Source organism: Myotis myotis, unplaced genomic scaffold (genome assembly GCF_014108235.1).
Source record: "Myotis myotis isolate mMyoMyo1 unplaced genomic scaffold, mMyoMyo1.p scaffold_m19_p_17, whole genome shotgun sequence".
NCBI lineage: Eukaryota > Metazoa > Chordata > Mammalia > Chiroptera > Vespertilionidae > Myotis > Myotis myotis.
The window spans coordinates 24,123,474-24,139,239 of record NW_023416321.1 but is presented as its reverse complement, the minus strand read 5'-3'; the positions used below and the strand labels follow the sequence as shown (position 1 = coordinate 24,139,239).

Genomic DNA, 15,766 nt, shown 5'->3' with positions numbered 1-15,766 from the left:
GTTCCAGAGGAAACCAATGGAGCGCAGGAACTTTGCTGGAGATGGAGGCTGGAGCAAGGGGCACAGTCATGGGGCCTGACCATGTGAGATAGCTTCCAGGCACAGAGTGGCCAGAAAAGAATACTGAAGACAAACTGGACCTGTTTCTACTTGAACTAGTATTTAGGATTCAAGTTCAATACTTGTTGAACACAAACTACAAGCCAGGACCCACCTAAATCCTTCCATGTTTTCACATTTTTCATCTTTGCAACAATCCTGTGGGGCCAATGGTACAAAGGAAAGAGCATAGACTTTGACTTTGAGTTGTGTCTTTATTAATTCTGTTCACTAAAATATTTGTTCTCCTTCCAAGCACACAGTAGGCCAGCACTTTTTGGCCCTCCTAATTTGCATAAATGGCCACATGACCTGCTTTAACCGGTGAAATATAAGTGAAAATGATGTGTGTAACTCTTGGGAAGAAACTTTAAAGGACACTGCACAATTCACTGTCCCCTCTTTGCCTCCTCATCAATTAAGGATGCACAGGATGGACCCTATCCTCAGCTTGCATCTCTGATAGAAGGGAACACAGCACAGCACACTCCTGGCTATCCCAGGATGGACAAGGAGCAGGAGCAAATGATAAACTTGCATTGTTTTAAGCCACTAAAACCTGGGGATTGTTATGTAGCATAAATCTAGCTTCTCTTGACTGAAATAGCCACTCACCAACTGTTCAACCTTAGAAAAAATACTTAAACTCTCTGAACTTTGCTTTCCTTACTGGCAACATGGAGATAATAGTGTGTACCTCAGAGGGTTGTTCTATGAATTAAATTTGACAAAACAGAGTACCTGCACATGGGGGCTGCTTAGGAAATACTAGCTACAATTATTATAGATAAGGAAACTAAGGCTCAGAGAGGGGAAAAGTAAAGTGAATGTTATTGTATTAGACCCTTTACATCTATTCATTTTTTAATTAAACTTTCTTTTGAGATAACTATATTCACATGCAGTTTTAAGAAATACACTTTACCCAGTTTCCCTCAATGGAAACATCTTGCAAATCTACAGAACAATATCACAACCAAGAAATGGACACCGATACAATCAAAACAGGCATTTTCACCACCAATGTTGCCCTTTTATAGCCATGCCTACTTCCCTCCCACTACCTACCTCCTCCCTAACTCCTGGAAACAATTCATTTGTTCTTTATTTCTATAATTTTATCATTTCAAAAATGTTATATAAGTGAAATCATTTAAATAACTTTTGGGGATTGATTTTTCCACTCAGCAGAATTCTCTGGAGATTTATCCAAGTTCTCACATGTATCAATAGTTCATTGTTTTTCCTGGCCGCGTAGCTCAGTTAGCTAGAGCATTGTCCCGCTACACCCAGGTTGTAGGTTTGATCCCCAGTCAGGGCATATACAAGAAACAAAATATTTAAAAATAAATAAATAAATGTGGGTTTTTTTGTTTTTTTTTAAGAGAGAGAAGTATTGATCTGAGAGCAGAACATTGATCGGCTGCTGCCTACATGCCCCCTACCAGGGATCGAGTCCTCAGCCCAGGCATGTGGCTTGACTGGGAATTGAACCGGCAACCTTTCAGTGCACAGGATGACGCCCAACCAACTGAGCCACACCAGCCAGGGCACTGCTCATTCTTTCTTATTGCTGAAGAGAATTCCATAGTATGGATGTATCACAGCCTGTTAAATCGTCCCCTTGTTAGATAAAATCTGGGTTTCCAGTTTTTGGCAACAAAAAAAGTAGCTATAATTTTCATGTGTGTATTTTTGTGAGCTTAAGTCTTCATTTCTCTGGGATAAATGCCCAGGAGTTATATTATTACTTTTAGTCCCTATGTCAACATTCTCAGTAAAGATTCTTATTTCTGTTTTACAAACAGGGAAATAGAAGAGAGGGCTTGAGAAACCTGACCAAGGTCACACGGACAGAAAGCAGCCAGGATCTGAATCCAGATAATGACTGCCTTTCATGACCACTCACATTCTGAACAAGTCCTAACAAAGCTCTTTTGCCAGAGCTAATTTTTAGAACACAGGGCTAGTACATTTTAAGATGATATTATATAAAAACGGGGTGTTATCACCAATCAACTTTACTTCTATGAGTCTGAGACTGTGAAGAAAATAATAGCACATACCTTCGTAAAGGTTGGAATTGAGACCTGGTCAAAACCTCAGCATCCTTTCCAAAGCTTTGTCTCCTTTGGGCCTTTCTTTCACCTGAAAGAATACAGCAAATGAATTTTTTATTTGATTTTTGCCAACCCAGATTATTCTTTTCATTCCCTTCACTTTCCCTTGGTCTTGTTCAGATGAGAAATACTCTGATAAACAGAAGTGCTTCCTAATTGGGTTTGGATTGAGTGCCGCAGAAGGGGTTTTTGTTCCAAAAGTTTGTTTTTCTTGCTCAGAGGGGAGAACTCTGACACTCAGAACACAAGCAAGCCATTTACTGGCCTTCCAGTCATAACCTCACAGTTATTTTTGGAGACAAATGTTGTTTTGTCTTTTGAGGAAGGCAAATTGATCTGGTTCCTGTCAACAGACACCAGGGGGCGTTGAAACCAAGAACTGTTTGTTCACTAAAGAGCCCAAATAGGAAAAACCATTAACTGAGCTTTCCCAGTGCTAACTGTGCCTCTTGGCCATCAAAACCCACTTAAGGAGTAGGGCTGGGGTCTCGAGTACTAAGGAGCTAATTCAACTGTCTTCTGTCCTTCCGGATGCTCAGAGATACTGTGCAGACCTCTGGACAGACAGGGCCAGTGTCCATTTTCCTTCCCACCACTGTACTGCTGTGGCTTACAGAGAAGGGGCAGAGCAGCCGGCCCTACTGGCAAATGCTCATGACCCCCCTCCCATCCCTTAGGTCCAGGTAGTCTGGTAGGCAATGGGAGGCCCAGAGAACAACGCCACCGTAAGCAGGTACCAAGGAGCTCTGAAACCCTATCAGTGAAGGCACACGGGGGTTCTTCCTGTGGCCCTCTTTCAAATACTAGAAAGCATAAATGAATTCCTAATAAGCACAATTCAGAGCAGGAGGGGAATTTAGAGATTTGAGTCTGACCATCTTCTTTACTTTATACAAAGGGACAGTGCAACCTCAGTGAAGTGACTTGCCCAAGGTGATACAGAAAGAAAGAGCATCAGTGGCAGAAGTGGTCTTGGAAGCCAGCATGTGTCCAATTGTGACCCTTGTTTCATCGCCTGGTGTGGAGAGCGTATGTATCAGAGCCCTAGCAGAAAAGTGGGAAGAGAGGCCGAAAGAATGAAACAGTAGACATCAGAGGCTTCTTCGTGGACTGCAGATGTCTGGATGGAACTAGCCCAGGTTTTCTGACCTGTCTGCCCCAAACTTCTCTATTCCACTTGACCCTCTTCCAAACATAAGCGAAGTGGCCGTGTGCCGGCCAGGCTCACCCAGAAAGTGATCATGGATAGAGGCTCCTCAAAAAGAAGTGGGTGGCCCAAGACCTAGGCCTGTGAACTTTTAATACTTATTATCCTGAGACTATAACTGTTCATCTAAAACAGGGTGGGGAACCTTTTTTCTGCCAAGGGCTATTTGGATATTTATAACATCATTCACGTAATATAAATTTATGTTGCTATGAAAAAAGCTCCTAGATTTATTGAATTTCTAGTCCACCTGCAGTTGCCCTGGCAGGCCAGACCAAATGATTTCCAGGGCTTTATACGGCCCACGGGCTGGACATCCCCACCCCTGAATTCTGTTAGCTTACAGCTTCTTAAAATGCTTCCAGCTTTGATTAGAGCCTGGATCAGGTTAGAGATGGAAGCTGGAGTGTGCAGCAGGAGGAAGAGGAGTTCACAGCCCAAGCCCGCCCTGCCTGGCTGGAGGCAGAGTGTTGAGACATGACTGTGGACAGCTACATGGCTTGGTAGGTGGATAACTCTGGTTTTAAAACAGATGGTTACATACCTTAAGAGAGCAAAAGTATACAATTTTCAAATGTCTGTATCAGAATCAGGGATTCACTTATATCTTGTCTTGTGATCCAAGGTTAACTTGCCATGTCACAGGAAGCAGTCGCTAAGCTAGATAGAACTGAAGCCCTCCCAAGGGGAGGATGTTATGCTGCTGACTCTGCACTACTGGCTGTTATTAACTCTTTGCTAAGATGCAAAGCAAGCAAAGGAAAATGACGGTGAAACGCTGCCTTTCAGAGTGGAGAAAGACATAGCAACCAAGTTCTAGTTCTGGTTGTGTCAATAACTAGCTCTGTGGGCTGGGCAAATCCTTCAGGTCAGCTCAGCAAAGATAACTGATCACCTAGTATGTGCCATGAAGAAGCCTTAAATCTAGTGAAAGACTAGAGGGAAAAAAGAAACAACTTCAATGCCGGAAGCCGGTCCATCCTTGCTGCTTGACACAGTCGCTGCAGGAAAGAAACATCTGCACAGCATATGTTTCAAGGGACCTGGCGTATATAGCATACTGTTCTTAATATGTTTGCTCCCCTTAGCGCTGTGTGTTTTAACCAAGGTCACCTCTCCAAGAAAGGTTGTTTCCCCAGGTAGGAATTTTTCCCTGAAGTCAGGGAGGGGATGCCTCTCCTAGAAAGGTTGTTTCCCCAGGTAGGAATTTTTCCCTGAAGTCAGGGAGGGGATGAACTAAGTGCCAGGTGGGTAATTAATCACTTTAACTACAAACAATCATGCTTAAGCTACATAATCTTTACTCCCTGGAATGGAGATAAGAAACGCCCTAACCTTTGAAATAGAGATTGATAGGATTGGAATCAACTGGTATAAATACAGATGTAAGAAGACAGAACGAAGAGAGACAGAACCTAGGCACAGAACCTACACAGAACGTTCTCTAGAGACAGAAGAACTTCGCTGGAGAGAACATGGCAAAAGATCCCGGACAGAAACTGGCCTCAGAACCTAGCGAGAGAACATGGCAAAAGATCCTGGACTGAACCTGGCTACAGAAATTGGCAAGAGAACCTGACTAGAACCTGGTGACTGAACCTGGCTGGAGAACCTGTCGAGGGAACATGGCTACAGAACCTGGCTGGAGAACCTGAAGAACCTAGCAAGAGAGAATGGACACAGAACCTGGCTGGAGATCCAAAGCAGAACTTCGCTGGAGATCCAGACCAGAACTTGGCTGGAGATCCTGGCTGGAGATCCTGGCTAGGCTGCTGATCAACTGAACACTGTCTCCGTGTCCTTCCTTCTTCGCCGACTCCATCCACACCTTTGGGGACCCCTGGACCTGCTGGGATTGGACCCCGGCACTTCAACACATGTCATAAGAACTCAAGGGGAGGTATAGATAACATGTGGATGGCTTGAGGCAGGTGAGGGGCAAGAGATTCATTCTAATGAAGGGAAATCACTGAGCCTAGGTTTTCTAATTTGTAAAATGAAAGGCCTGGAGACATTATCTCTAAGGACCGCTCCTACTCCAAACATCCGTGTTTCGACACAAAGTGAAGGCAAGTGATTCTCAAAGGAATCTGCCCTAATGGCTATTACCAGAGACTTGACATTGAGCAAATGCCTCTTGCATTCCTTCGAAGTCCTCTTCTATGGGACTTGAGGTCTACAAAATAAAGAAAGGAGGCTCAGTGGAGGCAGACATTATCATCAAAAGGTTGAGAATTTCCAGATGTCCTTAAACATGGAAAATCTTTGTAAGATTCCTGAATATTGTATAGAAAAAAGAATAAGCCTGCTTTGCAGACACTAAGTACTTTATGTTCCTCCTCAACAAGGCCTCCCCCCACCTTCCATTGTAACGTGACTTTCCCTTCATCATTATACACTCCTCACCCCAACTTTCCAACAAAGATGTTCTGATTTCTGGGAGCTTTATCAGAAGAGCTAAAGAGCTGAAAAAATGGCCCAGACTGCAAAGCTATTCCATGGGATAAGAAGGCAGAACACTGGTTCCTTTGAAGGGAGGCAGTGATGGGGAGGAGGCACAAAGTGGGTCTTTTCCGGAACCAATAATGTTCTGTTTCTTGATCTGGGTGCTGGTTACATGTATGTATTCACTTTGTGCAAGTTCATGAGCTGAACACTTGAGATTGGTGTACTTTTTCTATGTTATACTTTTTATATATGCATATACTCTGTATATAGACATATGTATTCTATCTTTTTATTAAAGATTTTCAGCCCCAGCTGGTTTGGCTCAGTGGATAGAGCATCAGCCTATGGACTGAAGGGTCCCGGGTTCGATTCTGGTCAAGGGCACATGCCCGGGTTGTGGGCTCGATCCCCAGTGGGGGGCATGCAGGAGGCAGCCAATCAATGATTCTCTTTCATCATTGATGTTTCTATCTCTCTCTCTCTCCCTTCCTCTCTGAAATCAATAAAAATATATTTTTTAAAATAGATTTTCATACTGTCCCAGTCTGCTCACAGTAAAATCAAGAATGTTGAAAGGATTAATAATGGAAACTGCTCTGAGTTTCCACTTTCTCTGAAGTGCAGACAAGTGGAAGTAATGCTTTTTGATGCATCACTGAATTCTTATCAGTCAAATGCTGTGACTGACATGGACGATCTTCTCTTTCCTCTACCCACCTTCCATACTGGTAAAAGATCTAACAAGGGTGGCAGATTAGTGAGGAGCTGAGGTAGAAATTGTATAAGTAAATCCAGTGAGTTTCATTTTATAAAAGAAAATACTCTGTACAAATAGGTTCTTGCTAAAGCTAGATTCCCGAGAAAACCCAGTGTGCTGGACAGATTCACATTCGCTGAGGGACCCTTGCTCTAATTCTGGCTCTCCCACCAACAAGCCCGGTAGGCCAGGGCTAATTCCCCACATCTCCAATCACCAGTTCTTCTTTACAGAAAAATAATAGCGGATCCTTTTTCTGTCCCCAGAAAGGATATGTGAATTAGATAAGATAAAGTGCTTTGAAAAAAGTGCATGGTGCTATATAAATAAATGCAGGGACCATGCATTTGGGAGAAAATACATTTGACCTTCCATTCTCAAAAGTCTTATTTTTCAGATTTTTTTCAAAGTGCATGAAAATACTGATTAAGTTGACATTATATACTTTTATATGTAATCTATTTTTCCCCAATAGAAATAATTTAAAAGGAATAAGGCACCCCACTGGCATAGCTTAGTGGTTGAGCCTCGACCTATGAACCCAGAGATCACAGTTCGATTCCCAGTCAAGGGCACATGCCTGGGTTATGGGCTCAATCCCCAGTAGGGGGCGTGCAGGAGGTAGCCAATCAATGATCTTCTCTCATCATTGATGTTACTCTCTCTCTCCCCATCTCCCTTCCTCTCTGAAATCAATTTAAAAAATTTTTTTTAAAGGAATAAGGCGATGGAGAAAGCTGAAATGTGCCTTACTCTGAACTGTAAATTCTTACCTCTAGAACTAAGTTTTCTTGAGTCGTTGGGGAGTAAGAATACTCTTTGTCTGGTGTTAAAAATTCATTTCTTATGTCCTCCGAAGACTCCGGTGAACCAACTGATGGCCAGGACTGATCCTATTGGTAATGTAGGACATTGCTTTTAAGTTGGTGCTCATGGTAAAGAACACCAACTTAAAGGCAATGTCCTACAGTGGGATGCAGTGTGAATAACAGGGCAGCTAACATTACCCGGCAGTTAGGGTGACCCTCTCTGAGCTGGCCCTTCCCGCCTGCTTGCACTCCTGCCTCTGCTCTCCTTCCCCACCGCGAGCTGTGAACAGAAGGACCATCCTCATCCTCAGTCTCAGCGTCCTCACCTGCACAATGAAGGGGAAAAGGGCTGGGCAACCTTTCTGCTCCAAAATTCTCAGAAAGAGGAAAGGCCCTGGACACCTCAAGCTGAGGACTGAATTTAAGTGCCCTGATCCTCGCTCATAGCCGCAGTCCATATGCTGGCATAACCCTCCAGATGAGAAGGCTGAGACTGCTCGGAACCGGGGAGTCCCTCGGGTGTTGTTACAGTTTAAAGGCAGGGGAGGATCATAATTTTTAAAATAGCAATGCAACCTCAATAGTGAAAGCAAAAAAAAAAATTTTTAATTATTTTTTGTTAATCCTCACCCAAGGATATTTTTTTCAATAATTTTTAGAGATTAGAACCAGGACTTCTTGGTTCATGGGTCAATGTTCAACCACTAAGCCACACGGGCCAAGCCCCAAAATTAAACATTTTAACATAACAGTTATTTCTTCAGCATCTCTGCTCCACCCCTTCCCTTTCTGCTCATTTCTCTACGTTCAGGCCCTGATCCTCACATGGCAGGCAACTGGCTCCTTTCCTCACCTTCAATCATTCCTTTGCAGAGGTTTTGTGGTTTATTTCCTTGGACAATGCGTTTGCCACGTTTCCTCTTTCTGGGCACTTAGTCGCTGCTCTCCTACCCCTCATATCAAATTGAAACTTCTCAGGCAAGCCCGGCCCCCCATCCCTTCCCCACTTCCCTGACAGGCCTGCTTCTCTAGCCAAGCCAGTCTGCTTAATACAGCATGTCCTTCTGGCCGCCATGTGATAGAAGGGATAAATTATCCTGTGAGTGGGTTATGTGCAGTGTTAAAATACTGTAGTAAGTTCTTTGAGAGACCTAAAATGTTATCACAATTGTATTTTTATAATGTTTCATTCTCAATTGCTATTTATATTCTTTAAGTGATTCTGGCCCCATGTCAACAATGATAAAAAATTTTGGTTTCTTAGTCTGGCTGGACTGTGGCCCAATTGCAGGCTTCAAGGATGTGTTAAACCCCTGAAGCAAAGCTGTAACCTCAATGCAAATGCCAGGAAATGACTGAACCCCACAGGTCCTGCTGGGGCGCAGTTGTCAGGCATGAACATATTCCTTCCACTGAGTTGAGAGCGGAATCTGGGTCTTAGAGGACGTCCAGGTGAAGGTGCTCTCATCATAATCCTGTTCTTGCTTGTCCTTCTCCAATCTGGCCTCAGTCACCTGCTGGGCCACCAGCTTTGGTATCTAACCCACGCTGTGTTTCCAAGTTGGTCCTGTCCACCCAACTAGACGGGAAGCTCTAGAGCCAGCGCTGAACCCGACGCTTGTCTGTGTTCCCCCCAAGCTCCAAGAGACACAATGCTTTGAGTTGAACTGACTCAAAAAGTAAAGGGCAGGGAGGTAAAGACTTCATTCACGTCAGAGACATGAGGGCACATACTCCAACAAGAAAGTACTACTGCCGAAACCGGTTTGGCTCAGTGGATAGAGCGTTGGCCTGCGGACTGAAAGGTCCCAGGTTCGATTCCGGTCAAGGGCATGTACCTGGGTTGCGGGCACATCCCCAGTAGGAGATGTGCAGGAGGCAGCTGATCAATGTTTCTCTCTCATCGATGTTTCTGACTCTCTATCTCTCTCCCTTCCTCTCTGTAAAAAATCAATAAAATATATTTTAAAAAAAAGAAAGTACTACTACACATATTATTTCCATGTCATAATACGTAGCAACACCTCATTTCTACTTTATTAGGTCGTTGGATTCAACTTGGCTCTCTGGAACATATTACTTACGTTGCAAGATTTCTCAGTGGCCACAGACGCTTCAGAACGTGCTTGAAAGACTTCACTATGCTCGGGCTCCTCACTTTTTCTGGGGGACGGGTGACTGATACCTAATGGTTATGACACAACCAAGGCCACAGTCATTCTGAGGTTTTCAGATGGCACGAAAGGGCAAAGGGCAGCGTGAGAGAAGTGATGCATGCATATTCTGCTCAGCATGGCCACATCCCATGTGGCGTGGTCAGGTTCAGTCTAGAGCTGGGGTGGGGAACCTTGTTTCTGCCAAGGGCCATTTGGATATTTATAACATCATTCGTGGGCATACAACATTATCAACTTAAAAATTAACCTGCTATATTTGGTTAAACATTTAATTAACTCACCCTCTAATGCCTTGGGCAGAGGCAGACCAAATGATTTCATGAACCTTATATGGCCCATGGACCAGACATTCCCTACCTCTGGTCTAGAGAGTGGAGTCTGTTAGCATAGCCTGGCCCCAACATGCATTCCTGAGTCATCCACCCAGTCAAACTGGGGCTTGACAAACTCTAAAAAGTACCAAAAAAACCCAAAACAAAACAATAAAAAACCCGTAAGCCAATAGATTTTATTCCTAAAATAGATGATCATTTTAGATGTTCCTTTCTTTGACTTGTAAACAACTGTGAAATAACATCCTATGCCTTGATTGCAAGCAAATTACCAGGTGGAAATACACAGCCTGCAGTTTTAACGTAGAAATCTATAAAGTGATGAGAGCCAAAAGTTCCTCTGGCATAGACTCTCTGAGAGCCAGTGGAATTTTCCAGCTTAAAGTGCAATGCAAAGAAATGGACAGTAGGAAGGGCTGTCCACCACTGCCCTCCTTGCTAGGTTACACCCAGCCCCAGGTTCAGTGCATGGGGATTATTTTACTGGATTTGAAAAAATGGGTAGGAAACAGTAGAAAAACTCAAGAATCTCCCGATTTCTTTACCTGTGGGAGGAACAGTGGGATCAAAAGGGTATGTTGCTTTCCCCTCGAACACAGGGTTCCCAGGCAGTTGGGAAGGAGAGGACCAAGCAAAGGAAACATTCCAGGAGGTTCTCTTGGCTTTGAGAGCTGATTATGTGATAGAGTTCGCCCACCCCAATTCCTCCAACTGAACTTACTGGGGAAGCTTCCAGGCTGTCTGCCACGCTGGTCGTCCTCATGGTCACCACTGTCTGTTTTGTCACGCCTGCCATTCCCTCCTAGCGCATTTTCCCTGGAATACTCTACAACGCGCCGCCAAGTCACATTCTCAGGGTCCCTAATGGGAGGCTGCAGCAAGGGATCAGGCTCGTTCTCAGCCTCAGCCTCATTCTCTAAAGTCGAGCTACTCTGAGGATGCCAAGGAGGTACAGCCAGCTGCCCAGCAGCTGCTTTCTCCGCCATTTTTTTAACCTCCACTGGATACAAAAGAAAGTCGTTATTTAAAACAGCACCATGGACATTGGACACAAAAGCTTTTGATTCTTAAAGAGCTATATAATACTTTTATAGCTCGTATTGTCACAAAAATATGCCTTTTTAGAATTGCATCACCTGTAGCTTACCCTGTTTTGCTTGAAGAGGGGAGAGAATTGATGACAGAGTGAAGACAGGGCAAAAGAATTTGTTAGTTACAGCCCTTGTTACTGAATTCTAGGCAGATGGACCTTCTTGCTCTGAAGATGTCACAAGGAAGTGACACCTAAAGCCCCCAGTCTGTAGAGATTCCACAGGATTCTGTTTGAGTTTGTCTAGGCTTTCTAGGCCATGATGAGTTCATATTTTGGAGGTGGGCATATATGTGTGTGTTTTCATTCCAAATGTTCTATACTTTTGCTAATGTACTTAGCATTAGTGTTTAAAAAAAAAAAAAAAGCATAAACATCGTGCCTAGCTGGTTTGACTCATTGGTAAGAGCATCAGCCTGCAGACTGAAGGGTCCTAGGTTCAATTCTGGTCAAGGGCACATGCCTGGGTTTCGGGCTCAATCTCCAGTGGTGGGGGGGTGGGAGTGGGGGTGCAAGAGGCAGCTGATCAATGACTCTCTCTCATCATTGATGTTTCTATCTCTTTCTCCCTCTCCCTTCCTCTCTGATATCAATAAAAATATTTTTCAAAAAAAAATTTTAAAATATATTTATTGACTGTTTACAGAGAAGAAGGGAGAGGGATAGAGAGTTAGAAACATCAATGAGAGAGAAACATCGACCAGCTGCCTCCTGCACACCCCCTACTGAGTATGTGCCCACAACCAAGGTACATGCCCTTGACCGGAATCGAACCTGGGAACCTTGAGTCCGCAGGCCGACGCTCTATCCACTGAGCCAAACTGGTCAGGGCTAAAAATATTTTTTAAAAGGCATGGACATCATATCCTTTTAAGCTTACAAGATAAAACTGACACAAAAGGATAATGCCCACAGGATATGTGAAAGTGACACTGCAGGGTTTCTAAGTTAATAATGGCGTATCTCAAATACCCATATTGTATATGTTTACTACACTTCTTATGTAATTTACATCCGAATATAATAGAAACATTTCTTATATGGCCTAGAAGTGAATAAAAAGCACTTCTCTTCTGCAGTTAGTAATCAGAAAGGCTTTGCTTTTAAAATGGAACAATCTTATGGAGAAAAGAATGTGGGAGGACAGTGCAGTATAGGCTGTGTACTTAAGAGATACCAACCAGGTTAAAATATACTTTAAATTTCATTTTGTCCAACAGAACCCATGACTTTATACTCACTTTTCCATTTTAAGTGTACCTTTCCAACATCTTCATGATTTCTTGACTTTGTATTATATATTTCAGAAGACACGGATTCCATGTTGATCCTAAATTGTATAGGTTTTTTGAAGGGGGAGGGGAGCAGGGTGGACACAAACACATCAGTTTGCTCAAGTTCTTGACACCAACGACCTTAGCCCACCAGCCCACCCAGAGGACTGAACCATTCCTGGGGCTGCACCGACTCCTTCTTGCCACCAGAGGGCGCCAGACTCCTCAACATTAAGCTAGCAAGACTCCTTACCTGGCAGAACCCTGAACAGGGGTGGCTGTCACTGGTGGTCCCTTTGGGTGGTTTGACATGGTGAAGAGTGAACTATTCAGCTGTGCCACTTTGGCCTGGGCACTGGACTCTCTAGGCTGTCCCTGGCTAAGAAATGAAAGGACTGGGTCAGATGGTCTGGTTCTTTTTAATTTCCAAATTCAGATTTCAAGATAAAAGTGCTCTTGGGAGATTGTAGAAGAAACCAATTAAAATACAGTTTCACCAGACAGAATCCTGGTCCTTAGGCTGCTGCAGACCCTCTCTTCCCCTCAGTGCCACAGAACACAGTTATGGCTCAGTAACTGCTCCTGCCCTTCCATCAGAATTCTCTGGTAACAGCCCCACCTACGTATCAGTGAGAGCACAATAACTAACCTTTGTAAAGATAGACTTAAGGCACCAGGGATCGTAAAGACATTCTGAGATCGTAAGCCTAGTTTCATTGAGTTCTAGACCCTGACCTGCCACTGGCTGGCTGACTTTCACAAACTTCACTCTCTTTGGGCCAAGCAAGGTTTCCTCATCTGCAAAACAAGGGAGTCTCTTTTCCTCTCAATATCCTCTGATGGTGTATTTTTTTGTTGTCCATTACACTAACTCTAAAAAATGTATGTGATCTGTGCATGCATATGAATCCCGCTATCCAGAATGCCCTCTTCTCCCACTGCACCAGGCAGCAGAGAGACTGTTGGCATTGGAAAGGTCAGAGCTGATCAGCTTCTTTAAAGAGCAATTTGGTGCTCTAACCGGTGTGGCTCAGTGGATAGAGCGTCGGCCTGCGGACTGAAGGGTCCTGGGTTCAATTCCGGTCAAGAGCATGTACCTGGGTTGTGGGCACATCCCCAGTAGGGGGCGTGCAGGAGGCAGCTGATCGATGTTTCTCTCTCATCGATGTTTCTAACTCTCTATCCCTCTCCCTTCCTCTCTGTAAAAAATCAATAAAATATATTTTTAAAAAAATAAAATAAATAAAGAGCAATTTGGCAACAGCTGTCAAGAATGTTTAAGACATTCAAACCCTTGACCGTGCTTCTGGGAATCTATCAAGAACCTAACCCGAAATCTAGAAAAAGCTTTACTGACAAGTCATTATGGCCCTATTCATAACAGAAAAAGTAATGAAACAACCCAAAATTCAACAACAGGGGAAATCCAACAATTTCAAAGTAAGTTTACATTACAAGGGCGTTTTTAATAATGTTCTAATGTAAAGTGAAATATCAGGGTGAATACCATTATAATTAAAATTATATAATCAAAATATAATCAAAATATATGCATGTATTATAAAGTTGTACACCTGAAATCTATATTGTTAATCAATGTCACTTTTAAAATATAATTTTATTGATTTCCGAAAGGAAGGGAAAGGGAGAGAGAGAAACATCAATGATGAGAGAGAATCATTGATCGGCTGCCTTCTGCACACCCCCTACTGGGGATCAAGCCCGCAACCTGGGCATGAAATCGAACCTGGGACCCTTCAGTCCTCAGGCCTATCCACTGAGCAAAACCAGATGGGTGGGGCTCAATGTTACCTTAATAAATTCAATTTTTTTGAAAATATACACATGTGCCCTAACTGGTTTGACTCAGTGGATAGAGTGTAGGCCTGTGGACCGAAAGGTCCCGGGTTCAATTCCGGTCAAGGGCATGTACCTTGGTTGCAGGCACATCCCCAGTAGGAGGTGTGCAGGAGGCAGCTGATCGATGTTTCTCTCTCATTGATGTTTCTAACTCTCTATTCCTCTCCTTCCTCTCTGTAAAAAAATCAATAAAATGTAAAAAAAGAAAAAGAAAATATATACATTTGTATATAATTTTTGTTTTTTAAAAGTATACAAAAAAGACTAGGTGGACTGGTAGCAAAATGTTAAGCTTTGGTCTGTTTTTTGTTCTTTTGGAGAAAGAGGGTGGAGCTGAGCCGGGAAGGCCACAACCCTAGTTTAGCTTTGTTATCTAATGGCTATACTGGAACTCCATCTGCCTCTATCAATGACATGAGTGCTAAACCTTCTGATGTCAGGGAGGTGCTTTTTCAATAATTCCCTTCTTTGCCTCAGCTGATTTTGCTCAGTGGTTAGAGCATCAGCCCATGGACTGAAGGTCTTGGGTTTGATTCCGGTCAAGGACACATACCTTAGTTGCAGGCTCGAGCCCCAGCTGTGGGTGTGTGCAGGAGGCAACCAAAAGATGTGTCTATCTCACATCAATGTTTCTGTCTTTCCCCCTCCCTTCCACTCTCTCTCAAAATCAATGGAAAAATATCCTCAGGTGAGGATTAACAAATAATAATAATTCTTCCCTTCCTAAAGATAAAATATACTAAATTAAAATGTCTGGTTTTCTTTGATGTTCCCTTACTGTACATTTTTACCAACATGAAAGGAGCAGCAGACTCCTGTCATTCGTCTCAGTCACCACTGAGGGAGAGAATAAAAAATCTTTCTTCTAGTACTAATTCAAAGCTGTAGATAAATGCTGTCATTTAACCACAGAAAAGGAAAACTAAAATTGACATACTAGTCTATCTTGAAAACCATCTAATGCTCCTTTAATAATTCCCCTCCCCAACCATAACATTATTTTCGTTGCTACTTCATAACTGTAATGTTGCTACTGTTATGAATCATCATGTAAATATCTGATATGCAGGATGTATTTTCATTGTTATAAATTGAACATAATTAAAGCATAGTGATTCATCACAAAAACAGTATGTAATTAAAAAAATAGTAATTCCCCTGATGCCAAATAAATTAGCTTTGCCTAAGTTCTTAAACACCCAGGGCACACATATGCTCTTCTCCCAGTGGTCTGTGCTGACTCGACTTCATTTAACCGATCCGGCTGGAAATCAGAGGTTGCAGGGTAACAGTGAGAGTGCTCGACGCCCTCTTTCTGCCCTCCTGTCAGTCACACTCATTTTGAACCGAACAGTTTGATTTCTGGAGCACCGGCAAAGGGAAGGCCTGCCATTTCTTATAAGAAAAGGCATCGGGGCAGCTTTGGAAAGGCGAGGTGCTTTGCTTTTGCCAGCGGATGAGCTCTGTCTGATTCCCCTGCCAGGTGCTTTACCTTTGCTGTCTCCTACAAGTTCCCATTACACTGCTCTTTTTGCTCAGTGAACAGAGGGAACCTGCCAGATCTGTTTCTGTGTCACTAACCTTCGTCACTCC

The 15,766-nt window shown here is 43.3% G+C and overlaps 1 protein-coding gene across 1 annotated transcript in view; it reads right to left on the bottom strand.

Moving 5' to 3' along the window:
* Positions 1–15,766, bottom strand: part of TEX14 (testis expressed 14, intercellular bridge forming factor) — a 69,601-nt gene that overhangs the window by 19,838 nt on the left and 33,997 nt on the right. The window contains exons 16-22 of the mRNA XM_036341816.1: positions 12,567–12,692; positions 12,281–12,369; positions 10,671–10,949; positions 9,525–9,625; positions 7,405–7,524; positions 5,536–5,602; positions 2,166–2,247 (exon numbers count right to left, since the gene is read on the bottom strand). Coding sequence (XP_036197709.1) covers positions 2,166–2,247; positions 5,536–5,602; positions 7,405–7,524; positions 9,525–9,625; positions 10,671–10,949; positions 12,281–12,369; positions 12,567–12,692 — 864 coding nt within the window. The remainder of the gene's footprint in view (positions 1–2,165; positions 2,248–5,535; positions 5,603–7,404; positions 7,525–9,524; positions 9,626–10,670; positions 10,950–12,280; positions 12,370–12,566; positions 12,693–15,766) is intronic.